At 37.8% G+C, this 26,455-nt stretch overlaps 1 protein-coding gene across 9 annotated transcripts in view; it reads right to left on the bottom strand.

Moving 5' to 3' along the window:
- Positions 1-26,455, bottom strand: part of specc1 (sperm antigen with calponin homology and coiled-coil domains 1) — a 369,724-nt gene that overhangs the window by 123,930 nt on the left and 219,339 nt on the right. For 6 of the 9 annotated variants that reach the window (XM_077231910.1, XM_077231913.1, XM_077231912.1 and 3 more), the window contains 7 exons: positions 17,944-18,151; positions 16,374-16,447; positions 15,906-16,081; positions 9,191-9,375; positions 7,653-7,753; positions 7,498-7,570; positions 6,029-6,161 (listed from right to left, as the gene is read on the bottom strand). In XM_077231910.1, the coding sequence (XP_077088025.1) occupies positions 6,029-6,161; positions 7,498-7,570; positions 7,653-7,753; positions 9,191-9,375; positions 15,906-16,081; positions 16,374-16,447; positions 17,944-18,151 (950 nt within the window). Of the gene's footprint in view, positions 1-6,028; positions 6,162-7,497; positions 7,571-7,652; positions 7,754-9,190; positions 9,376-11,472; positions 12,231-12,905; positions 13,590-15,905; positions 16,082-16,373; positions 16,448-17,943; positions 18,152-26,455 lie in introns of those variants that run through there. The other 3 variants (XR_013204182.1, XR_013204183.1, XR_013204184.1) reach the window with 1 other exon arrangement.

Raw genomic sequence — 26,455 nt, 5'->3', positions numbered from 1 at the left:
TGCTACCCTTAGGAGATATAATTAGGAAGCATGAGATTAGTTCCCTTTCGAGAGGTCTCCCGTATTGCGCAAGTAGCTTTATTTATGGGAAAAACTCCTTTTCTCGAGAATATTGAAGCCAAATTTTTAAAACACAGTGCAGCTGCACAGCGGACACTAAGCTGAGTGTCTAGAGCGGTCATTGGCTGTGCTGCGGCAACTGCACGAACCTATGGCGAGGCGGCTCATGCGAGCGAACCTATCAGGCCGCTTCGCGCCCTGGCGTGTAATAGCCCGCGAGAATGGGCATGGCTTATAGCTATATTAGCCCCCATTTCTGCCATACTATCAGATTTAATCTTCTTCAGCAAGTCTCCACTTCGCTGACCTCCGGATTAGAAGCCTTCTTCGCCGCCGTCGAAAAGCGTTTCAGCGGAACAAGCACCTGCAAATCAGTCTGAGGACGCCGGCTCCTGTTTCAACTCGACGCCGCCTTCAGCCCGCTGTTCCTCTGTGCCATCTGGCGCGCATATATCCTTTCTAAGCCTCAGTGTGTTCGCTACTGCAACTCACTGTACGTAAGATGGTACGTATGTTTCACAGCGAGTGTGCTTCGTGCCTGGGACCTGCCATGCAGAAGCTTCACTCTCCACGGGCGGTGGCTCTCGCTTGAGAGTATGCCGCTCGTCCCCTCACACCCACGGCTAGCTCTCTCTACGTTCAAGAGAGCTACCCCACCCTAGCGCCCCGTTTCACGTGTCATGCAGAGCCCTCTCGAGCTCTCTGCATGACCCAGACAGAGACTATGAGTGAGTTTTCATGCCTGGAATCCAGCCACGCTGAAACTGCGCCACTCACGACGGCTGTTCTCGGGTGAGAACATGCCGCTCTCTTATCTGCTCCCTAGGGCTCAGAGGTGGAATCTAAGATTTCCGTGCCAGATACCCGTGTTCGAATCCCGGCTCTGACAGCAGTTGAAATTTATTGTAACGAACCCAAATGTGTACTGCACATTTTAAAGTCAATTTTGCGTGTCATGTAAGAACTGTCTGCATGACTCAGACGGACACAATGAATACGTTTAAATGCCGGGGATATAGCCATGCTGAAACTGCATTCACTCACAGTCACAACGACTGTTCTCACTGTGAGGATATGATGCTCTCTTCACTGCACTCGTGGCCAGCTTCCTTATGCCCCTCGCGCCCTCCCGTTTCCCAACGGCGGGGTTAAAGTATCAATGAAAACAGGTGAGCCCACGTCGGCACATTCTACATAGAGAGACTTTTTTCTCCTGTGCTTATTCACCAAACGGACAAGCCCACGCAGGCCCCACCCCCCCGTAACTCATTCTCTGCTAAGTGAGTTTTCTCCGTTGTTATTCACTCCCCCCCACGCCGGCCTCGCCCCGCGTGACTCACTCTCTTTGGCAGCGTCCGAAGACGGGTATTGGTCAGGTTCAACTTTTGACCTGCCCCCCATCTAAGCCCAGCATAAGTGTGATTGGACGAAGCATGGCCAGCTTAGTCATGATAAAGTACCATTTCTGGCTTCCTACAAAAAGGGTAGTGAACACAATCCTCTCTAGCTCAAGCTGGAGGTATTCAAAATGCAGGTTGAGTCCACTATAAAGTATGCACCTCTGCACAGGATCAATGCTTCCAAAAGCACATTGTCTCCCAGCCAGAGTATTTCTTTCCTGGGAACAATGATAGACTCTATACAAATGAGGCTTACGTCACGCCTAGCAGCTAAAACCCCATGTACCGACTTACGCGTGGCGATCTGGCCACTTACAAATCAGAGCGAGCCAAGGCTGTATCAAAGCCCTGACCCCCGGGAAAGGAGCCGACTGGTATCAGTCCGGCGTGAGTATCGGTGTGTTTCAAAGAGAAAAGTGATCTCGGCAGACACCTCCAGCCTAGGTTTGGGGGCCCTATACGAAGGCAAGCCCATCTCCGGCCTATGGTCAAGTCTGGAGAGGCGCCTATATATAAAGTGTCTAGAGATGAGAGCAGTTGCTCTATCACTGAAAGCTTTCCTCCCATATCCTAAAGGCCACCACGTCCTGGTCCGGACGGACAACATGGCAGTGGTGTCCTACATAAATCGCCAGGGTGGTCTCAGGTGGAACAACCTGCACACCATGGCCAAGAGTCTAATTCTATGGGCTCAGCACAACCTGCGCTCGCTGAGGACGGCGCACGTGCCAGGCATTCTGAACCAGGGTGCGGATATGCTATCCAGAGACAAAGTTCCCCCAGGGGAATGGTCTCTTCACCAACAGATGTTACAGCTGATATGGAGTATCCTGGCTAGGCAGAGGACAGCCTCTTCGCCTCAGAAGACAACGCTCGTTGCCGAACATTTTTCACAAAAAGTATAACTAGCCCACAACTGGCCGAGCCGCCCGCTGTATGCATTTCCTCTGGTCACGATGCTACCACAGGCATCGAACGGATCAGGGAGAGCAAGTGTGCAGGGAGAGCAAGTACCACTGAGGAGAGATCTCCTCACGCAGGCGTACGGGAAAATCTGGCATCCCGTCCTGACTTGTGGGCCCTTCACGTATGGCCCCTCAACGGGTAACCAGGTGTCTCCCAGAAATAGAATAGAATATAATATAATAGAATAAATCTTTATTGCCCACCGGGGTGGAAATTTTTCTTTGGCTCACCAAACATTCAAGACAGATAAACATACAGACAACATCTCAAACATAGTAAAGGATATATAATAAAAAGATACAATGTAAATTATCATAAATGAAAATAAATATACTTAAATACATTAAGATAACTCATTTGTTGTTGTCACTTGTTTTGGTTAAGGATACTAATGGCATTTGGGATAAAACATTTTTTTTAAAGTACTTTTAGCCTGAAGCGCCTCCGAGACTTCAGAAGCTCAAACTGGCCAGAAAGAGGGTGAGTACTATCTACAGTGATTTTCCTAGCTTTCTTCCTCATTCTTTCAGTGTATATTTGGGTCAGGTGTTTTCGGGGTTTTCCTACTATTTTACTAGCCATTAACACTATCATGTTAAGCTTGTTCTTAAGTTTGCAGTTTAAATGGCCAAACCAAGCAGATTAGGGATGTGCATCTCCATAACTGAAGCCGATGGTAGTTAACTTGTATTTCTTTTGTTCAGACATACAGCAAATCATAAAGTAGCTTAAGTGCCATCTGACTTTTAACGCATGGCTCTTTCTCAAACAAAAGATTTGGTTTTCACAAAATCAAAAGATTAAATAAAAACAGACATTCTTGTCCTGTCCTGTCTCCAGTTACACTTTTATCAGCTCACACATTTAACAGTGAAAACATTTAAGGATGCTCAGGGATAAACAATGAATAAATGTTTCAGCAGGTAGGCTAACTCCGTGAGCAGAAAGCTGGTGCTGTTTTAACATAAACAATAATAAACAAATAAAAAACTTCTCACAAACAGGTCTTTCATGTATGAAAAAAATACTGTATGAAATGTAAAAAAAATATATATATATATACACATGAAAAACATTTACATTTATTAATTTAGCAGACACTTTTATCCAAAGCAATTTACAAATGAGAACAATATAAGCAGTGAAACTAACAGTAGGACAACAATATGCTCTGCTGCACACACGCTGTGTTGACGCTTTAAGTGTGTTGTTAAATTAGTAGTAGCTAGTATTATTATTAGTAGTATATTTTATAGCGGCCTGACATATTTTACAAATTGCAGTTTCTAAAAAAAAAAAATTGCAGTTTTCCAAACACTGGATTTATAATTATTTGGTGGAAGATAGAACTCTGCCAAGTAGATCTGTTCTAGGTAGGTGACTCTCAGGACACGCCTCGGTCTCCGTAGTGTTGTGAAACGTCATATTCACGTAGTAGCTGCAGCAGTGGTGTTGAGAGAACACCCTTGAGCAACAGTTCAGAAAGGAGAACTCAATCTAACAGTTACATAATAACATATTGGTCACTTTTTAAATAGTAAAAGTACAGCGCATCTACTAATAATTATATATGAATAAATTATTTTTTACCAATGCAGATATGTTAAAAACAATGCATCGCGATACAAATGCCAACTTGTATCCGATGCACATTATTTAAATCGATGCATTGCATCGTTAGCTTTTATGCCGATGCACCGATGCGAATCGGTGAATCTTACCATCCCCTAAAGCAGAGAGATGAAAGGTTAAAACACTTTCAATGTGTGTGATGTATAATCAGTATAATCAGCTCAATAATCTGAGCACTGACGCCCAGTCAGTTCAGTCTTCTGAGGAGACTGAAAAAAAAGTTGAACAAGACTGAAAGGGTGTAAAAAAAACATCTCTGAAGTGAGAGCGCCTTCAACTAGGCATCTCTACGCTCAAAAGTGGGTAGTAGTCTCCGGCTGGTAAGCAGCACAGAGCCTGGACCCCTACTCGTGCGGAGTATCAAGTGTACTCGCCTTCTTGCAAGAGCTCTTGAACGTAGGTCGTACCCCCTCCACGCTCTATGTATGTGGCGGCCATAACAGCATCTCACACTCTTGTGGCCGGCCAATCACTAGGAAGAAACGACCCTGTCGTGCGCGTCCTTAAAGGGGCCAGAAGGTTAAACCCTCCTCGATCCCCCTCTGTGCCTATCTGGGACCTCTTCACGGTCCTGGAAGCCATGAAGGGTGCCTCATTCGAGCCGCTTCGGTCTGAGGACCTGAAGCCTCTTTCACAAAACCAATCTCTTACTTGTTGACCCATCCCTTACACCTTAACCCAAACTTTACACATCACCTGTCCCTAAACCCACCCATATCACACCTCAACAGCAGCACAAGTGTTTTACAATACAACATCAATGCAATAAGTACATTATTTTTCGATGTAAGTACATATTACTTAAAGCCTCTTAATATAAAGTGGGACAGTTATTTTAAATGAAAGTAAGAATATTTTACAATATTAGTGTTTTTAAACAGTGAGCATGAGAAAAGAAATCTTACCAACTTAAGATTTTTCAACGGTAGATAAATGGTGTAGATAAAGGCAGTTCTGTGATTTTAGGTTCACGTCTTAGGTCATGTTTACTGTATGTCATGTCTTATATTTTGAAATTCTTCATAGTCATTGGCTGCATCCGTTCTTCCCTACTATATAGTACCGGTAGGTGAAAAACAGTATGTGAGCTGAGTAGTATGTCTGAATTCACAGTATTCATAAAACAGTAGTCGAAAAGTACCTGGATAATGTACTACTTCTAGCGAGATTCAGCATACAATGGACACTTTACTATCCCACGAGGCCATGGGTGAGGGTTTGCGAACGACAGTGAAGCTGGGAGGTCATATGATAAAACATGCCAAATGTAGTATGTACAGATTACATTCATACTATACACATTCACACTATAAGGAAGATTTGTGGTCGCAAACTAATTACTTATTCAAAATAATTACCTACTTAGAGAGTATGTTTCTATAGTCTCCTGTCTAGCTGTGTTAAATGTAATCCTCTATTGGATATTTGTTTAACGATATATGTAAGTTCAAGTCTGTATTTTTCATGTCATTTATATGTTTATCTTGGGCTCTCACTCTTACTCCCACTCAGCAGACTTTTCAGCAGCAAAAAAAAGGTCCATGAACACATTATGTGTCAACTTCCCAATCGTGTAATTGAAAACTAATAAAGATCATGACCAAGATACTCTATCAAAACATTTTTTTCCCTTTAGTATCAGTCTGTGCCAAGCATGATTCAGTTCAAAGTGTGAATCACTAAAGAGACTGGCTTGCACAACACAAGACATTGTTTCTAAACAGGAAAGCAGAGGTTATCAAAATCAAAATAGGGAGAAACAGCTGAGGAATCACAATGTCACAATGTAAAAATTAGTGTGTCACAAATCTGAAATAAAGTTTAGGCTTTTCTGGTCGGAGTCATTATATTAGCCTTTGTCTCTACTTCATTCACATCTTTTTAGTAGAGAAAGGTAATTTGTTGTTTTAGTGCCCCTGGTTAGAAAAAAATGTTCACTGCATCTGCGGTTTTGTGTTTGTGAAGCTTACTTGAGTTTACTGTCGACTCTGTTGTAAGTAAATGAGGAGGTGCGGGCGTTGAAGTGAGCTGGAGTTTTAATTACTGACTCGAGGGATGGACTTTTCCTCATAAGAGACGAGGGCTTCAGTTCATCACACAACCCTGAGAGAGACAGAACCACAGTCATGGGAGAATTTTTATAGTGTCCTATTATTGCCACAGTTCTAGAGAATATCCTATTCAAGGACATATTAAAATCCACGAAGATTGTATTATTATAAGTAATGCTCTAATCAAACAACATTTATTTAAATTACGACTACTCATGCTACCAATGCTTCTGAATTAATAGCACATCAACATAATACGTACACAGTTCAAATGTTTGGGGTCAGTGAGGTTTTTTAGCACTTCTATGCCAAATTGAACAAAAGTGACAGTAAAGACAATAAAAATATTTAAAATAGATGGTGTGTGTTATCATCTCTTGTGGCAGATAAATTGCCTGGAGAGGATGGCTGTTTTTCTGGCTCTTAAACATTTCCTTCCAGACCTCAGGGGCCATAATGTGCTTGTCCGGACAGACAACACTTTGGTGGTCATCTACATAAATCATCAGGGGGGTCTGCAGTTGCACCCCGTTTGCAAATTGGCGCACTAGAACCTCCTGTGGACCCAGGGCAAACTGGTCTCACTAAGGGCAATGTACTTCCCTGGGTGCCTGAATCGGCTAGCAGACATCCTGTCGAGGCAGGGGCTGAGCCCCGGGGAATGGAGGCCCCACCCCAAGGTGGATGGAGAGGATTTGGAGGGAGTTTGGCCAGGTGGAAGTGGACCTGTTTGCATCTCAAACTGTGATTGAAACTGTCACAGAGAAATGTCTAACATTGAAAACTGTTTTTCTTCTGGCTATTAAATCTCTAAAGAGAGTAGGAGATCTCTAAAGAGAGTAGGAGATCGTCAGGTCCTGTCGGTTGCCCTTCATGTTTGGAGTTTGCACCTGGCACAATGAAAGCTTTATTACACCCTAGACCAGGTTACGTACCTAAGGTCCCCACTAATGTGGTGCGATCTATAGTGTTACAGGCCTTTTTATAGTGTTTCCCATAGCGTTGTAACTTCCGATGCAGCATCTCATTCCCTTTTCAGGGAACCATGGTTACAGTCGTAACCTGAGACGTTATGTGGCTTTTGAAACAATGTATTTTGATTGCATTTTAGTGCAATACCCGTTTCAATATATCCTATTCTATATTTCAACATATAGAAACTGACATTTTATACATCAATTTCAGACACAGATATTGACAATTGCTTTGAAAACAATTTCACAATTTTCACAAATTCACAATTTCTGTGGTAAGCGACAATATCACAGATCATAAACAGTTTAACTCGTCCATTAAATTTAATTGTTTCTCTACACTATGGGTGTTTAAGGAAAACGGAAGTGTTGTTTGAAAGACACAGCACAATTTAATACGTCTTTATGAAGTACCATTGTGGGGGAAATCTCCAAAGGCGATTCTTCTATCAAGGGTCTTTGACAGTTGCTTGATTCCAGAGTGCCTCTAGAAACATAAAGCACATGTCAGTGATAGCATAACCTGCGCTCTAGAATAAATGTGTGGTGTATTGTGAGATTTGTAGTACCTGAATTGGTGAGACAGCAGCAGCAGGGGCTGTGCGGACTGGTATGCCACTTAGGGGGCTTCTGGGAGATTTATGTATCTGTACTGAGCTCCTGGGTCCATCTAGCAAAATATATCAGAATTAACATTTAAATGGCCATACAAAAATCCTATTTCCAGCCACAGAGACAACACAAATTAGACACACACACACACACGCACACGCACACACACACACACACGCACACACACACACACACACACACACACACACACACACACACACACACACACACACACACACACACACACACACACACACACACACACACACACACACACACACACACACACACACACACACACTCACACAAATATTTTTAGATATTCCAAAAATATCTTCTTTTGTGTTCCACAGAAGAAAGTAAGTCATATACTTTTTAGGTAGGACGAAATAGACAACATTTAAGAGGATAAGGCATAATATCCTTTTTTTAATCATTAAATGTTCTTTTTTACTGGCTCATCCTTTAAAAACAGCCTGCAAGGGATCACAAAATAATCTGCACCAAAATTTTCCACACAAACTGTAGAGGTCAGACTGAAATGATTAGTGACATTTTTAAAAATAAACTTCTGTTTCTAATATTGAGATCTTCTGAAGGATAAGGAGAGCAGCAGGTGCTACACACAACTAGAAAACCCATTAGCTAGGATAGACTTCTCTGCATTTTACTCTTAGTGTTCTTGCTCTTTAGAAGTAACAGTATCTATTTCGGATATTTCCACAGCGAGACTGGGCAGAAATGTAAATGTGGGAGGGTATTTGTTAATATTCACAATCATCTGACATCTGAAATTTCATCAGTAAGTTTTGAAGGAGCAGTTTCGACAGCTTTGTTTCAATAGATGGTCTTTGGGACTGGAAAGGAAGTTTGGAGTTTGATGTTATCATGGTACAATTAACTCTTTTATTTCCAAAGTTTAGGTAAAATTTGATTTGTCATAATAAATCTCGCTTAAGGTAAAGAAATGGTTTGCGAAGACCCTTTATTAATAATGGGATGCTGTGTATTATTGTTTCATTTAACAAACTCTCCCATCTAACATGACGTTTTTTTTGTTGAGATTCATTAATTAATGAGAACAAGTCCTGCTGTCTCACAACCCATATGTTAGAGGTATCTGTCCAACATAAAGACAGGCAGGATTGATTTGAGAGGTCTGGCTGCTGTAATGAGAGCCAGACTTTCCTGCTGCCATGTAACAGATAGATTGTGATGGCAGACAGGAGATGTTTGGAGAGCATTATATTATTAGCTCAGATTAAAGAACAGCTTCTGTAAGCATCTGTTTCACCACGATAGCGCCACGATCTGCACACTTAATCACTGCATAAATATTTTCTCAGCAATCATTTTACAATCTAGAACATTATACTAATTAATGTCTCAGATCTTAAATTGAATGTTACAAGGAAGAGAGAAGAGGTGAGAAAGTGAGAGAACAAGAGTGAGAATGAGGGAAAAAGAAAAGCGTGGAGAAAGGTCATGTCCTCACTCGGCACAGCTGTGTCAAAAGACTTGATGAGGGATTTGACCGTGGCTCCTGATTCTGAGGACGTGCTGCTTCCACTCCCACTGCCGTGGGTTAGGAAACCGACAGGTGCATTCTGGGACATGGTCATACGGCACCAGTGAAGACTGCCATCTGAGTCAGAGGGACAAACATCTTCACTCCATAACCTATCAATCACAGAACACACATACAGATATAGAGACAGGCTGCAGGGTTGTTTATGTTGGAAAGTAAGACACTACATGTGTATGTGATGAATAAACTATTTTACATATTTTTCTTTACATTACAAATATAGATATTGTTATATATAGTTTTTTACAATGACGTTATAATACTTGCTTTAAATAATATTAAACAGTATAATAGTAATTACTTCATATTTTAAATCGTACCAAAATGCCATTCAATATAGATAAATTAGGCAAATGTCACGAAATCATGTTGGGGTCACATCTCACCCAAACACAATTATTTTTATTTCAATAAAATAATCTAACACAATGATACATTTAAATCAAAATAAAACCAGGACAAACACGTGGTAAATATAATTAAATGTGTCCTCCCCCACCCCCCATAAAATGTTTTTTACATTATGGTAATAAGAAGTGGGGGTAAACATATCTAATTTTTCAGGAAATAAATTCCACGATATAAACAATCTTGAAGGTTCTAAAAATAGGCTTCATGTTCTTTATGCACAATAAAATGTCTTTTTTTCCCCTTTTTTCTTGGGGAGCAATATGACACAGGCATGTTTCTAGAAAGGTTTGGTTAAGATTCAACAAGTATAATCAATCAAGGAAAATGATGGCTGATTCTCATTAAGATTATTTTTGTAAACGGAAACTGAATCTAAGACTAAAACTATTGGTCAAAAAAACATTTTCGTAACTGAAATAAAATAGAAATTTTAACACAAATGAAGAACTAAAACTAAACGAAACTAACAACAGCCACCGAAAAAGTTACTGAAATAAAATAATAATAATTAGCAAAAATAAAATAATCGTTTTTGTAATTAATAAGATTTCATTCCACTTTGATCGTGTTTTGCGTTTTTTACCCATTCCAATGCCCGCGTCTCGCTTTTTCAAAGCAAAACCACTTTCTGTATGAACCAGCCCTAAGAAGCAGAAATGTCCAAATAAGTATTTCCATCATGTATAGACCTTATGCAAATACAGCTGTACCTTAATTCCAAGTAAGATAACCATCTCATGTGAAGCATTTGTCAGAGTAGAATTAAATTAAATGTCTGGTCTGAATAGAACACATGAATATGAGTATAACTATGAGTATAAATTAAACGATGCAATAGACAAAAAGCATAAGTGGATCAATACAATAATAGTGTTTGAAAGGATTAATCATAGAAATAATAACCAAAGAATAATTATAATAATCATACGCATGTTTTAATTTTTTTCTTATACACCACGTTTCATCTTTTATATGAATGAGTATGAATTAATAATTTTTACTTTTAAGTTGCAATTGTTTAGTTCTTAGTTCAATCTCAAACAATTATTTTATTTTTTATTATTAAGAGGTTTGCACAGGAAATAACTGTAAACTGCAAACATCAAACTTTGCTGAAATTAAATGTCTTTAACTGGAAGTGTTCTCTTAACTCTGCTAAACTATAATTACTAAAACTGAAACTAAATAGAAATGTGTTCACAAAATAAAAACTAAACTAAAACTAACAAAACCATTAATGAAACTAACTAAAACTAAACTAAAATGTATAGGAAATTTGAAAATGATATTAAAATAAAACCTTATTTAAAAAAGCATAACTATAATAACCTTGATTTTCATAATTAAACAATGTTCACAATTTTTTTTTTAAAGAACCGCAATACTGGGTTATTAAATAATTTTTGCGCAGGACCATAAAGATCATAAAGATACTCAGTAGTCACTCTTTGAGTCAGGCAAGTATAAAGACAGTTTCCCAGTGCTCTTGTGTGTTGGTATATTATAGCTAATTCTTCACAGAACACAGTTAGAGCGAGGTTGTTTCTAGAACGCACTAGAAAATTTAATTTTGTACAAAAATGGTTCAATATGCAGAAATTATGCATGCAAAATATCAGCAAGAACTCATAAAACACAGCTCTGGTGATGCCACTGTATTTTAGGATAAATTCCTAAACTGCCGATATCATGTTTCTTCAATGTAAATGGATGCATAGAAACATGGGAAAATGAGAAGCCCCAATGGAGGGATTCCTTAAAAACACAGAGGCATTACATGCTGGAATGGTTTGATTTATTGACCTCAAAAATAACAGAATACATGGACCACATTTCCATGTATCCACACCCCATGTGTAGAGATAAACAGTAGGGTCTCTCATGAGAACACAAGTCATTGAAGTCACATGAAAACAGTACATAAGTTACATTTGCACATTCACTAAATCACAACATGTACTGCATCATTTAAAGGCAGAGGAGGTGTGTTAATTCTGAACATGTAATCCTATTTCGGCACAGTCATGGTCTAAACTGTTAATACCAGCATGTGAATTCTGCATCTAGATGAATATGCTCATGCGAGACATACAACCTGAGTATTGACAAAGTGGCAGTTGAGGACCTGATACTTCATGCTTGAGAGTCAAGTCTTATTTGCATTTATAATTTCATTGTGATTCACATCCATAGATTTCATTGACAAACATCATTAATCAATGCAAATAGGAATGTGAGTGGAGCAGATAAGTTCCTCATGCATGAGGAACAAAAACAGAAGTGCTTAGCAAAGTTGTTTACTTTGAACGTGATGTAAAGCACGTTTCTCAAAAACTCAATTTCTTATTACTACTTCTAGTGATGACACATAAAAGACGAGACATGATGACACATAAAAGACGAGACAACCATCTTACAGCAAATGTAATGCAATACAAGTAATCTTCATTGGTTAGTGCTTGTGTAAATCAAATAAAAGCAGGTAACACTTTACGGTAAGGGTACATGAATTCATGTATAAATTCATGCATGAATTCTGCATTAATTCATGCATTAATATCTCATGAATCATCAGGAACTAACACGAGTTCAACGTTTTTCCTTCATGATTTCATGGATGAACAACACCTTAATTAAAACATTAACTAAAATGAGCACATCATCATGAATTATGATTTATTACACATGATCATTATGTTTTCTTTGTTCTTTGTCTAGGTCAGTGACCTAGTCACCACTTTAATTGAGGGGCCACACACATGAAGTCATTGGTAGATAATGCTCAGTTAATGATGACTACTGTATTGGACAGACCCCAAGATAGACCAATCGCAACTCATAGCACACAAATTCTGTTGAGATTCAAATATAGTAGTCATCATTAACTAAGCATTATCTATCAAGGACTTCATCATGTGTGTGGCCCCTCAACTAAAGTGGTGACTAGTCCTTTGACACACTGATGAACAATGCGCTATTAATGGTGGCATAATTGTGAACAAAGAAAACATCATGATCATGCAAAATAAATCATAACTCATGATGATGTGCTCATCTTAGTTAATGTTTTAATTAAGGTGTTTTTCATCCAGAATTCATGAATGAAAAATGTTGAACTTGTGTTAGTTCCTGATGATTCATGAGATATTAATGCATGAATGAATTAATGCAGAATTCATGCATGAATTTATGATAATTCATGTAATCTTACCTTAAAGTGTTACCCACAAATCTGCTATGCTTATGTGCCTAATGTGTAAACGTAGAAAATATAAAAGAAATAACAGAATAGAGGCAATTAAATGCTGTTTAATTACATACATTTACCTATATCTAATTCAAGTTATGATTATTTTAGGCAGAAACAGCTCAGCTCTTTGGCTGCTGTGGAAATAAAAATCATTAAGACAAAATCAAAAAGTGCTGGTAGAGTAGTAAAGGTCTGTAAATGTTGGCTTTATTGCTAAGGCAGCACAATACAAAGCTATGTTTGTACTTCAAAAAGACAGTTAAGGATACAATAAATTAATGTTACAGATACAGCCTTACACAATTTGTTCACTTTGTCTTCCAACTATACCCCACATTTCAGTAGGCCTTGCTTAAAAGGTGCAACAACAAAAGCCTAAAACAGGTAAAACGATCAATTCAAACACATTTCAAATAGTGCAGGTGCTGTTTGCCTTAGAACAAATACAAATATCTCCTCTGAGCAGATGTGAAAACATCCTGTATTCTGTTCAGAATATGTCTCCACTTCATCTTCATGAATAATACTGACATACAGATAACTCTGTATTACAATTCTGTGAACCAGTCATTGGTTTTAACACTAACTATCTATCGCCCCTCAACTGCAGTCTTGGAGGTCTCAAATGCAGATCCAGAGGAGATTCTGAAAGAAAGACAAAGAAAACAATAGTGTCCAAATGAAGGTATATTAAAAATAATTGCTTTATTGAGTTTATTTGGATGAAAGCCTGACTTTTGAGATGGAATTGACTTTTGAGATGAGCAGCGTCACCAGTAATTGAGTTTCATTTATAAAATAAATGTTTTCATCATGAAAGCAAATGCTCATTTGTCACCATCAACCTTCATGCATTTCTCTGGAAATCAATAAAACATCTGACATTTTTATAAGCAGATTTATAAGCATGTTTGATGACTGAAGGAAGAAAACCTTCAAACTTCTTCCAGAAACATGAGATATTTGTTTGAGAATCTGTGTGCAAAAATCCTAGCAAACAGCAGATGTCGCCACATACAAAGATTTTGAGGGCAAGAATTTAAGGAAAAGGAAAGCAGACCCAGCAAGCAAAGCAGACTCAGCCCCTTCTGAATTAAATGAGCACAGCCAATCAAATAGTAGTATTGTTCAAAGCAGTGGGCGGGTGGCTAAGGCAAGGAAAACAGGCAAGACACAAGCTCTTGAACATCCTCAATGATTAAATCACTCTGACCATCCATAAATATGCATACTAGCATTCAATATAAGTGCTGGGGCTGGTGCTAGCAGTGCACTCACCTGGGTCAGAGGGAAATCCTTTAGAGAGCAATCTCAGGGAGCATCGGAGGGAGTGGGGAGATCGACACACACACTGGCTGTCCGTTTGAATGGAGGGGAAGAGTTTTTAAATATTTAGCAACTCAAACGCACTACTTATAAAACGCCGTATTTTATTAGCCCATCTCAAAATACTTAAACCGGTATTCAATACCTGCACTCAGGCTCATAATCTTATTGGATTTCTATTATGAAGTGCACAGGTCTAGTGTCACACGATAATAGGGAAAAAAGGTTGTTGCTTGCACTGCAGTCTGATGCAAAATGTTCTACAAAGCTAGTAGTTAACAAAATAATGAAAACCAAAGCATTAATGCCAGCCCAACACCAGAGAATAAACACTATTGACACAGGTAAAGATGTTTCTGTTCATTTCCCTAACAGTTTGTTTGTGTATTTCTTGTGTAAATTTGCACATGAAATGCACACAAAATAGATAATCAGCTCATTATCAGTTCAAGCTCAGTTTATCTGAGTGTATGTGTTTATAATTTAAAAGATATGACAGGTCTATTTGTGTTAAAAATAAGGCAGTGGGAGTCAGCGAGTCTGTGTACGAAACCTACAAAAAAGTTATTCAATGCCTATGACATCCCACAATTAATGTTTTTGTGTGTGCTTTGTTAGTTGGTTGAAAAAGAGTTAAAGTAAATAACATTTACAGTGTTACTGTTCACTTAAACTAAAATTATAAAAAAAATAATATGTGTTAACTGAAATGGAGTTATAAATAAAATAAAATGTAAATATTAAATAAAAATAAAATAAACATAGAAATTAGAAATGTTGCCTTGGCAACTAAGTTGAAGTACAAAAATTACTAAAACTGAAACTAAAATAAATTAAAGATAAACTGAAATATATATATATATATATATATAAAAAAAAATTACTAAAAATGACAAAAGCACATAAAAAATTACTAAAATGTAAAATAAAATAAAATTAAAACTGAAAACATAAAATAAAAGCTATTAATTTAAAATGTTAATAAATAGTATAATAGTATATAAATAATATAAAAAAACACTGAAGATTCATTAATATCCAACTTTTTAACTGATTCCATTTCTAGTGATAATCAAATAAATATTTACTGACTACAATGCTTCTGTCTAAAGTTCATTCAAATCTGTTGTGATGTGTTGATATATATTCTAGTCTTTTAAGCTGGTTTGAAATGTTCCCACTTAAGAGTTATAAAACATGGACTAACTGAGCAGCAAGGCAGCTGCCTTTGATTTCGGACACAGCTGGTGAAATCTTTTTTGGGCTGTATCACGGTTCGGTTTGCAGCTACTATACACACAAAAATAGAGTAAATAGATGCAAGAAGGTGTGTAAAAGCATAAGAGTGAGGGTAATTTTGCATGACTACTGATTTGAGTGTTCATTGGTACAGTTTACTAGTCTCTAAAATGTCAGACATGAATTTCAGTTAGCTAAAATGTCAAATGACTCATTTTTATCTGATTGTGAGATTGTATGATTATTTGACTTCACGATGTAGCAAACTATACCAGTGAACCCAGCCAGCGGCTGTCTGAGATTGATATTTGAATAGAGGAGAGTTTTGTTAAGAGTTGAGAGCCCAGATGGATGGCAGACAGGAGGGCAGTGATGAGCTGATGAGTGACTGTGTACCTAGTGTCCTGGATCTGTTCCAACTCTGAAGCCAGTCTTGTGCTGTGCTCCTGCTCCTCCTGCAGACGTCTGTGCAGTGAGCGCAGCTCCTGCTGAGCTTCCACCTTTATGTCATTGGCGACCACTACTGCTGTCTGGAGGTCTGCCTGGAAACGCCGCCACTCCTCTGTCTCATCCTGAAAGCGCACACACACATGAATTTTTTAGAGAATGTGGAGCGGAAGTGTTTTGGCCTTCTCATGAGCTCATGGGGCTGGTCAAGGAAATGTCATTTTCAATCACTGTGACCGATGGGCACTGACATGGTAGACTGCAATACAGCTTGCATTTGCACCTCAAAGTTTTGTTCAGATGGAAGATATTTTTCTTGAATTATAGAAACTGACATACACTGTCAAACATGCCTGATTATGTTGTAGTTCATTACAAAAAGAAGAATGTACAAGAAAAACAGATAAACAATTCCACCTTCATCTGTTTATTCATGGCCTTAATCTGTTTCTCAAGCTCAGCCTTGTTTTCTTCCAGCCTCTTGATCTCATCTGAAAAATAAAGACAAAAATAAAAAATAAAAAAAGAGTATTCCCCAAAATTATATATACACATCTGTTCAAACATTTGTGGTCATTAAGTTTTTTTTTTTTTAAAGAGATTAATATTTTTATTCAACAAGTATACATTCAATTTATGATTTAAAGAAATCACAGTAAATGTATTTATAATGTTACAAAAGATTTCTATTACAAAGAAAGGCTGTTCTTTTTAACCTAACACCAAAAAATCCTGAAGAAAATGTATTACAAATGTAAATGTAAAAATTATTTTTTTCCAGAAAAGTATTAAGCAGCCCAAATGTTTTCAACATGGATAATAATAAGGAACTGCATATTGAGAATCAAATCAGCATATTAGAATGATTTATGAAGGACATTTCAGAAGGATTTCTGAAAATTCAGATTTGCAATCACAGGAATAAACCATTATATAAATAAAAATATTTTTAATTGCAGTAATATTCCATAGTTTTTCCCCAAAATAATTGCCATCTTTTGCCAAATAATTCACAGCTTCACTTGATGTAGCCAAGGGGATCGTTTCAAGGGATAATTAATGTAATAAAAGTTTATTTGGAATAATAAAATGCCACAGATCAAATATAACAAAATAATGAAGCGAAAGGACAAAAGTGAGATCACCTTTCCAAATCAGTTATATTACTGGGCAGCCCAGATACAAATATGATTAGTTGGTGCAGTGAGAAGAACAATCCTATCTGGTATAATATGGAAGCAGCAGCTTGCTCTCCACTACCAATTAGATTTCTTCCATTTGTTAAGAACTATACATAGCTAAAGATTTTCAGAACATTAATTTCGGAACAATTAAAGACATTTTCCCCCAAAAAACTCATTACTTTGATATATTCCAGACATATTTATTTTCGTCTTCTTTTTTTTAAATAAAAAAATGTAGTTTTCTTTTCTTTCTTTTTTATTATTAAAGTCAATTTTATTTGGATTTGGGGTAAACTATGGCACGAACATGTACTTGAAAGTTTGGGCTAAAAGCCACAAAGAGTCTTAAAATATAAATACTATTTAGTATATATAACTAAGGGTCGTAACAAGAAGCTATTTAGTTCATTGCAGCTGGACAGGCATGGGCTGAGGCTGCAATAAAACTATAATCTGCACCATGAAATGTCTTCCCTCCTGCTTAAAGAGGAAAAGAGAGGAAGGCAGACAAGCTCACAGAGCAGATGAATGATGCAGTTTGGCAAAGATTTAAGTTGGAGTATTAAAAAGCTCAGTATCTCAATCTATTCAGGCTGCCAGATTCAATCAATGTGTTTTACTAATCACAGCAGACTCTAGCCAGTGTGCGAAGGCCAGATTCTGCCAGATGATGCAGTATATTTAGCAATGCATTGGCTGAGGGATAGCAGTTAAGCATACACATGACATGGCACAGCATAATCCTTTGGCAAGGTGGTACACTGAGAGCCAGAGACAGAAAGGGAGACAGATAATGGTCATACTCTCAAGGTCCAGGATGGTCTGATTGGTGTGCAGACTAACTGCCCGTTGCTGCTCCACCTGGTCCTCTAACTCAAAGATGGTCTCTTTCAGGTCCTTGATCCGGTTCTCAGCACCTTTGCACTTCTCCTTTAGAGTGAGCATGTTGGCTTTATGATCTTGTTCCTGTTTCTCCACCTTTTCCAGCAGCTGTTGCCTGTCTGCCTCCACCTGTACATACAGACACATACATGCCTCAAAAACACTGTTACTATTTTTAACACTGTAGTGCAGCTATTCAGGGATCATATATCTTATTTAATAAGGCCCTTCGATGCAATGACGGATGCAATGATTTAACTGTGCCAGCCCTGCACACAGACTGCAGTCTTTGGCATTTGACTAATCAAATAACAAGTATAGAGTTTATCGGCAAAACCTAATTCCAAAACAAAATATTTTTAAAAACACTGGATATGGATTTGAAGAACTAAAAACAAGATAATCAGAGCTGAGGGTTTGCATTATTACTGCCCATCCCAGATTTCCTATTGTATTTGGCCAAATACAAGGAATTTTAGGAATTTTTAAGACGCATAAAAACAAAATGAAAATAAGTGAAGTTGATTGGTTAGTTGGTTTATTTATGTTAAGGTCGACACTACTAGTCAGTAAGTTTTTATTTATTGAAAGAAATATACTTTCATTCAGCAAAAATGCAATAAATTGATCAAAAATAATAGTAAAAACATTTGTAATGTTAGAAAGTATTTCTATTTCAAATACAGTACTATGCTGTTCTTTTGAACATTTAAGACAATGTGTTAATGTTAAGACAACAGGTTTTTAATTAATCTTATATATGTGTTATATTCAGAATTCAAGTTTTACATGTTTCAAGCACAATACACAGGTCTATGCTGACTGTCAGAGACTAAAACCCTCTCTGAAGATGTCACAAAAAGCTATCTTGCATAACAACATTCACAAGATTACTTAATTCATCCATCCAACAAGATTTTTTAAACAAATTCTTCACCACAGACTGAATTATCACTTAAAATGTGTAGTTCTGGACATTTCTACTAATGTAGTAGTAACAAGTACCTATAATTATCCTCCTAAACTTGACATCTGAAAATGTTTAGATCAGACAGCAGAAAACAATATTGCTCCAGTGTTGCAAACTAATTCATTGAAAATTAGATCACTATTCTAGCGGTTCAGGCCAGGCCCATGATTCACTTGTCAGATTCATCACCCTGTATAGAGCAGAACAGCTCTCTCTTCAAGGCCTTGTGCACAGAGAATTGCTCACTCCGTGTGCTCTGAGAAGAGCATGGCATCCTAAAGCTCTGTCTAATGGCAACTCCCTGGATGACATCTGGACTGAGGGTGTATTTGTCTCACTTACAGTGGTTAAGTCATAGAGAAAATCAAAGTTAATTTTGCATTTCGAGGTGCACTGGGTTCAAGTGACAGCCATGAGGTGCCAGTGATGTTCATGTTCTTTTGGGTTCATAATTGTCCTGTCTGTGTATAATTATATTTTAAAGGATGAGGTACACCCCTAAACTACATGACTACAACATTTACAAGTGCAAACTAGGGAGCTATAAAAGTTTGCCTTTCGATATTTAGGTAGACTCTCTAATTGTCTAGTGCTCCGTGCAGAATATGAATATATATATATATATGTTCTGTGGTTGGATGTAATACAACGTCTGTATGTGTGGTGACATTTTTATAGGTTACTTCTTTTATATTTCTTTTTTGACATTAAGAATAAACTAGAGAGCTGACAGAACACCCAGAGAGGGTAAGTTGTCCTTTTTTAAATTAATAGACCACATAAGTTTTCCCCAAAGGGTACATAATAAAAATGTAAATTATGCACATCTTCCCAAGAAGCATAGCCAGAGCTTTGGAACTGGTTTATGAAATGTCCTTGACTGAGGAATCTGATCATTTATGAGATACAGAATGAGATATGGGTAATGTGTCTCACCTACATTTAGGTTTTTTGGCTGACAGGAAATGGATGCACAGGACATTCAAAATGCAGTGGAAATGCATAGAGATTACAAGGCCAAGGCGAACAGAAAAAAAAAATCATGAATATGACACCAACTTAGTGTTCTTGATAAAGTTCAAAGTTACAAAACAAAATGGTCCTACAATAATAATAATAAGGTGCTGTCGGTTTGTGTATACTAGGGCTGTCCACCTTTCAGCAGAGTTTAGCGCCATCCCTAATTATACACACCTGAATCATTTAATCGATGTCTGTGTCCGAAATCGCCTCTATATCCTAATAAAGTCAAGTCACCTTTATTTATATAGCGCTTAATATTTTCAAAGCAGCTTTGCAGTGATAACAGCAAAATGATTCAATGATGCAAGTCTTTTAGCAGACTACACTCACCTAAAGGATAATTAGGAACACCATACTAATACTGTGTTTGACCCCCTTTCGCCTTCAGAACTGCCTTAATTCTACGTGGCATTGATTCAACAAGGTGCTGAAAGCATTCTTTAGAAATGTTTGCCCAAATTGATAGGATAGCATCTTGCAGTTGATGGAGATTTGTGGGATGCACATCCAGGGCACGAAGCTCCCGTTCCACCACATCCCAAAGATGCTCTATTGGGTTGAGATCTGGTGACTGTGGGGGCCATTTTAGTACAGTGAAATCATTGTCATGTTCGAGAAACCAATTTGAAATGATTTGTGCTTTGTGACATGGTGCATTATCCTGCTGGAAGTAGCCATTAGAGGATGGGTACTTGGTGGCCATAAAGGGATGGACATGGTCAGAAACAATGCTCAGGTAGGCCGTGGCATTTAAACAATGCCCAATTGGCACTAAGGGGTCTAAAGTGTGCCAAGAAAACATCCCCCACACCATTACACCACCACCACCAGCCTGCACAGTGGTAACAAGGCATGATGGATCCATGTTCTCATTCTGTTTACGCCAAATTCTGACTCTACCATCTGAATGTCTCAACCGAAATCGAGACTCATCAGACCAGGCAACATTTTTCCAGTCTTCAACTGTCCAATTTTGGTGAGCTCTTGCAAATTGAAGCCTCTTTTTCCTATTTGTAGTGGAGATGAGTGGTACCCAGTGGGGTCTTCTGCTGTTGTAGCCCATCCACCTCAAGGTTGTGCGTGTTGTGGCTTCACAAATGCTTTGCTGCATACCTCGGTTGTAACGAGTGGTTATTTCAGTCAAAATTACTCTTCTATCAGCTTGAATCAGTCGGCCCATTCTCCCCTGACCTCTAGCATCAACAAGGCATTTTTGCCCACAGGACTGCCGCATACTGGATGTTTTTCCCTTTTCACACCATTCTTTGTAAACCCTAGAAATGGTTGTGGTGAAAATCCCAGTAACTGAGCAGATTGTGAAATACTCAGACCGGCCCGTCTGGCACCAAAAACCATGCCACACTCAAAATTGCTTAAATCACCTTTCTTTCCCATTCTGACATTCACTTTGGAATTCAGGAGATTGTCTTCTTCTTCTTCTTCTTTTTTGTTTTATTGGCAACCGCACTTTACAGTGCATTACTGCCATCATCAGGTAGCTTGGATCAGAAACACCTCCTATTTTCTTAACATTTCTACCCCTCCCCACCCCTAAAGAGAGGAGGAGAGAGAGAAAGAAAAAAAAAGAAAAAAAAAAAAAAAATTTTTTTATATATATATATATATTTTAACCCACTGACGCTGCGTGTTCAGCTCCTCCAGTTTCCACCCCACCTCCCTTTAACTCCCACTTCTCACCAAACCTTACTTAACCTTCGGATTAACTTTTTCCTTGTCCCACACTTTACTTCATACACATCTCTCTACAAGCCTATACTTATTAATCCTACACTCTTTTCATTAAACCTGTATTGTTCAGAAACTGAAACAACACATTGACTGTACTATTTCCTACATTTGAGTCTAATATATTCTTTAATGTTAACTCTTTCCCTTCATTTTTCCATACTTCTTCTCTTAGCACTTCTCTTTCTTCTTCATAACCCTTACAATTAACAATCACATGTTCCACAGATTCACTCTGTCCGCATTTATCACATAATCCTGTTGGATGCTTAGATATTAAATGTAATGTTTTATTCAAACCTGTATGTCCCACTCTTAGTCTTGTAATTATACTTTCCTCCCTTCTATTTCTCCCTTTTTTCCTCCCTTCTCCCACTTTCTTTTGTATTGCATATAAATGTCTCCCTTTACTCTCATTATCCCAATATTGTTGCCACTTTTTAATCACTTTCTCTTTTATTACTGATTTTATTTCTTTTATACTATGTGGTATCTCAATTTCTACCATTTCCTCATCTACTGCTTGTTTAGCCAATTTATCTGCTTCTTCATTTCCTTTAAGTCCCACATGGGCTGGCACCCACATAAATTGTACTTGTATTTTACTTTGCTTCAACTCAAAGAGATTTTGCAGGATTTCCATCATTAAATCTGGTCTTGATTCTGATTTTTGATTATCAATACTGACTATTGCTGAATATGAATCTGAACATATGATCGCATTATTAATTCTCCTTTCTTTAACTAATTGCACTGCTAACAAAATAGCCATCAGCTCACCAGTATATACTGATAACTGATCACTGATTCTAGCTTTTTTCCTCACAAGTAACTTTTGTACATATACTGCCACTCCTATTCTTTCTCCTTTTTTGGAAGCATCCGTGTATATCTGTATATGATCTCCATACCTAATTCTTAAATACTCATTTGCTCTCATTACTTCCATCTCCTTATTTCCTTCACTCTGTCTTATCTTCAGTAATGTTAAATCTACTCCTGGTTGAGGAAGAATCCATAGAGGGGTATGCGGATACATTACTCTTGGCACACTTCTATAATTGTCTATCCCCATCTCTTTAATATCTTCTTCTACCACCCATCCAAAACTCTTGTATCTATTCATCCCTTGTTCCCAACATATTCCTAATATTTTCCTTGTTGGATGCCTCTCATCCTGACTATTTAGATTTGTCCAATAAACAGCCATTAACTGTTGCCTTCTGATATTAAGCGGCATTTCATTTACCTCCACTTGCATTGCTGCTATAGGTGTAGTTGGACATGCTCCACAGCAAATTCTCAATGCCTGTGCTTGAATTCTGTCTAACTTCACTAACTGTGACTTTGCCGCCAACCCATATGCCACACTTCCATAATCTAGCACAGATCGTATCATTGCTACATATACTGTTTGAAGCGCCCCTCTATCTGCTCCCCACTCTTGTCCTGCCATACATTTCATTACATTTATAACTCTTTTGCACTTATTTACTATCTTATGAATATGCTCTTTCCACGTAAGTCTAGTATCCAGCCATAATCCCAAGAATCTAACTGATGCCACTCGTGCCATTTCATTGTTGTATATCTTTAACCTACACTCATTTTCTACTTTCTTGTTGGAAAATATAATACTTTGTGACTTCTCCACAGATAACTTAAATCCCCACTTATATGACCATTTTACCACCTCATCCACCGCCTTCTGCATTTTCCCCATAATAAACTTTTTATTTCTTCCTCTGAACCACAAAGCCCCATCATCTGCAAACAATGATCTACCAACACTCCTATCCACCTTACTAAATATATCATCTATCATTATTATAAAAAGGACTGGACTTATTACACTTCCCTGAGGAGTGCCATTTTCTACAATTCCTTGAGATGATATAGAATCTCCCACCCTCACTCTTATTACTCTTTCCTTAAGGAAGTCATTAATCCAATTGAACATTTTCCCCCCTACCCCCATCTCCTCCAACTTAATCATAAGACCCTCCCTCCACAACATATCGTAAGCTTTTTCAATATCGAGAAACACAGCAATTACTGATTCTCTATTTGACAGAGCTTTCTTTATTTCTGCCTCCAAACACATTACCGGATCCATAGTTCCTCTTCCTACCCTAAACCCACTTTGATAAGGTGTTAATTTACCTTCTTTTTCCAAAAAATATACTAATCTATCCGTTATCATTCTCTCCATCACTTTCCCTAAATGAGAAGTAAGAGCTATTGGTCTATAGTTACCTGGCTTACTAAGATCCTTCCCTTGTTTCCTTATTGGCAGTATCAGTGCTTCTTTCCAACTTTGTGGTAACACCCCCAATTCCCATACTTTATTATAAAACTCTAACATTACTCTCAATGATTCATCACTCAACTGTCTAAGCATATTATAACTGATTGCATCTTGACCCGGAGTAGTTTCTCTCATTCTCCTCAGTGCTCGTTTTAGTTCGGTTAATCCAAACGGGACATCCATTACATTATCTCTTTCCTCTCTCATTTCCAATAAATGAGGATGTTCTCTTAAAGTTTCCTCCCTTTCCCTCTTAAATTCTTCAGACAGATTTTCTGTACTATTTACTTTTATAAATGTTTTACAAAACATTTCTGCTTTATCACAATTTTCTATTGCTATTACTTCCCCTTCATTTAAAACAGGATATTCCATCTCCTTCCTTATACCATTCATCCTTCTAATCATATTCCATACTTCTCCTATTGGTGTACTTCTCCCTATTTTATCACAAAAGTCTCTCCAATATTGTCTTTTTGCCCTTCTTACAACCTTTTTTACTTGTGCTTGTTCTCTCTTATATTCCATTAAACCTGGGTAACTATGCATTCTTCTTACATTCTTATATGCTCTCCTTTTCCTTCTAATAGCATCATCACACTCCTTATTCCACCATGGTACCATTTTTATCTTTCTTCTTCCTTTACTCTTAGGAATACTACTTTCTGCCGCCTTCTTAATGACACCTATAATTTTCTCACTTATAGCATCTATGTCATCTGCATTTCTTACTTCATTTATATCTAAACCCTCCTCCACCATTTCCACATACTCAGTCCAGTTAGCCTTCTCATAATTCCATCTCCCTTCTCTTCTTACATTTCTTTCTACACTCTTATTCATACTCATTTCAATCAAAATGGGAAAGTGATCACTACCTATACTACATTTCCTTAATACCTTCCAGCTAATTATGCCCCCTAACCTACTTTTAGCAAGAGTTAAATCCAACACCGATTCTTTACCTGTTCTCATGTCTACACGTGTACCTCCTCTATCATTTAGACAGATCAAATTCATCTCATCCATTAATTCTTCAATCACCTGCCCATTTCTGTCAGTTACACTTCCTCCCCATATACTACTATGAGCATTAAAATCCCCACACCAAATCACCCTCTCTCTGTTTTGCCCCTCTATCTTCACCATCTCTTCCAATATCATTTGTCTACATGGATTATAATAATTAATTATTACAACACTCTTATCATCCTTCCATACCTCTACCACCACATATTCAATTTCTCTTCCTTTCCCCACCATTCTACACTGAATTTCAGACTTTATGAAAGTAACACACCCACCACCATTTCCCTCTTCCCGATCTCTTCTCACAGAAACATATCCTTTAATTACAAAATCCAGTTTAGGTTTCAACCAAGATTCTTGTACACATATCACATCAGGCTTAACCTCCATCTTATTTACATAACCCTTAAATTCCAATCCATTAGCCACCAGACTTCTAGCATTCCATTGTAAGATTACTAACATCAATACTATTGTCCATCCCATGACTCTTGACTAGGCTGAATTTCTGAGGTTAGACCTTCTCTAACCATTTCCCATGTTAGCCCTTTGATATCCAGGAACCTCTCTGCTGCTCTCACTATTATCTGTATCTTTTCTGTTCTTCTCTCCGTCTGTGCTGTACAGTTTATGACCTCTGCCATGAATAACACAAAACTCTTTTTACTTACTATCATGGTGTCATCCGATTTATTGCTTTCCTTTTCTTCATTTCTGTTTCGATCTCTCCACTCCTCATTCTCCTCACTCTCTTTCTTTTTCCTTGAATCCACTTTTTTAACTGCTTCTGCATATGACAACTTATTTCCATCTCTTTCCTTCTGAATTTCTACTGCTCTCTTTCTAACTTCACACCCTCCATATGCCACATTATGGGCCCCCCCACAATTACAACATTTTGCTTCACTTCTTCCACATTTTCCATTCTCATGCTCTTCCCCACAATGTGCACATCTCTTTTTAGCTCTACATACACTTGCAACATGACCATATCTCTGACAATTATAGCATCTCAGCGGAGCTCGCACATATTCTCTCACCCGAAAGCTTACATATCCAATCATCACTTTACTTGGTAACATTCCACCACTTTCAAAACGTAACATTACAGAAAGACTTTCTTCCTTATTACCTTCCCTATTCCTCTGCAATCGTTTTGCTTCAATTACATTTCCTCCTTTAACATTCCTCATCAACTCTATCATATTGACCTCCAATGGTACCCCTGTAATTACTCCACATAACCATGGTTTTCCACCTATTTGATTACAACTTGATATCACTTGTTTACACACAACCTTCATTTTCTTTACCTTATCTCTCTGCTCCTCATTTTCACATATCACCACCAATGCTC

Source organism: Siphateles boraxobius, unplaced genomic scaffold (genome assembly GCF_051911475.1).
Source record: "Siphateles boraxobius isolate OS27281-9 unplaced genomic scaffold, OSU_SipBor_1 16, whole genome shotgun sequence".
Taxonomy (NCBI): Eukaryota; Metazoa; Chordata; class Actinopteri; order Cypriniformes; family Leuciscidae; genus Siphateles; species Siphateles boraxobius.
This window is presented reverse-complemented; position numbering and strand designations above follow the sequence as displayed.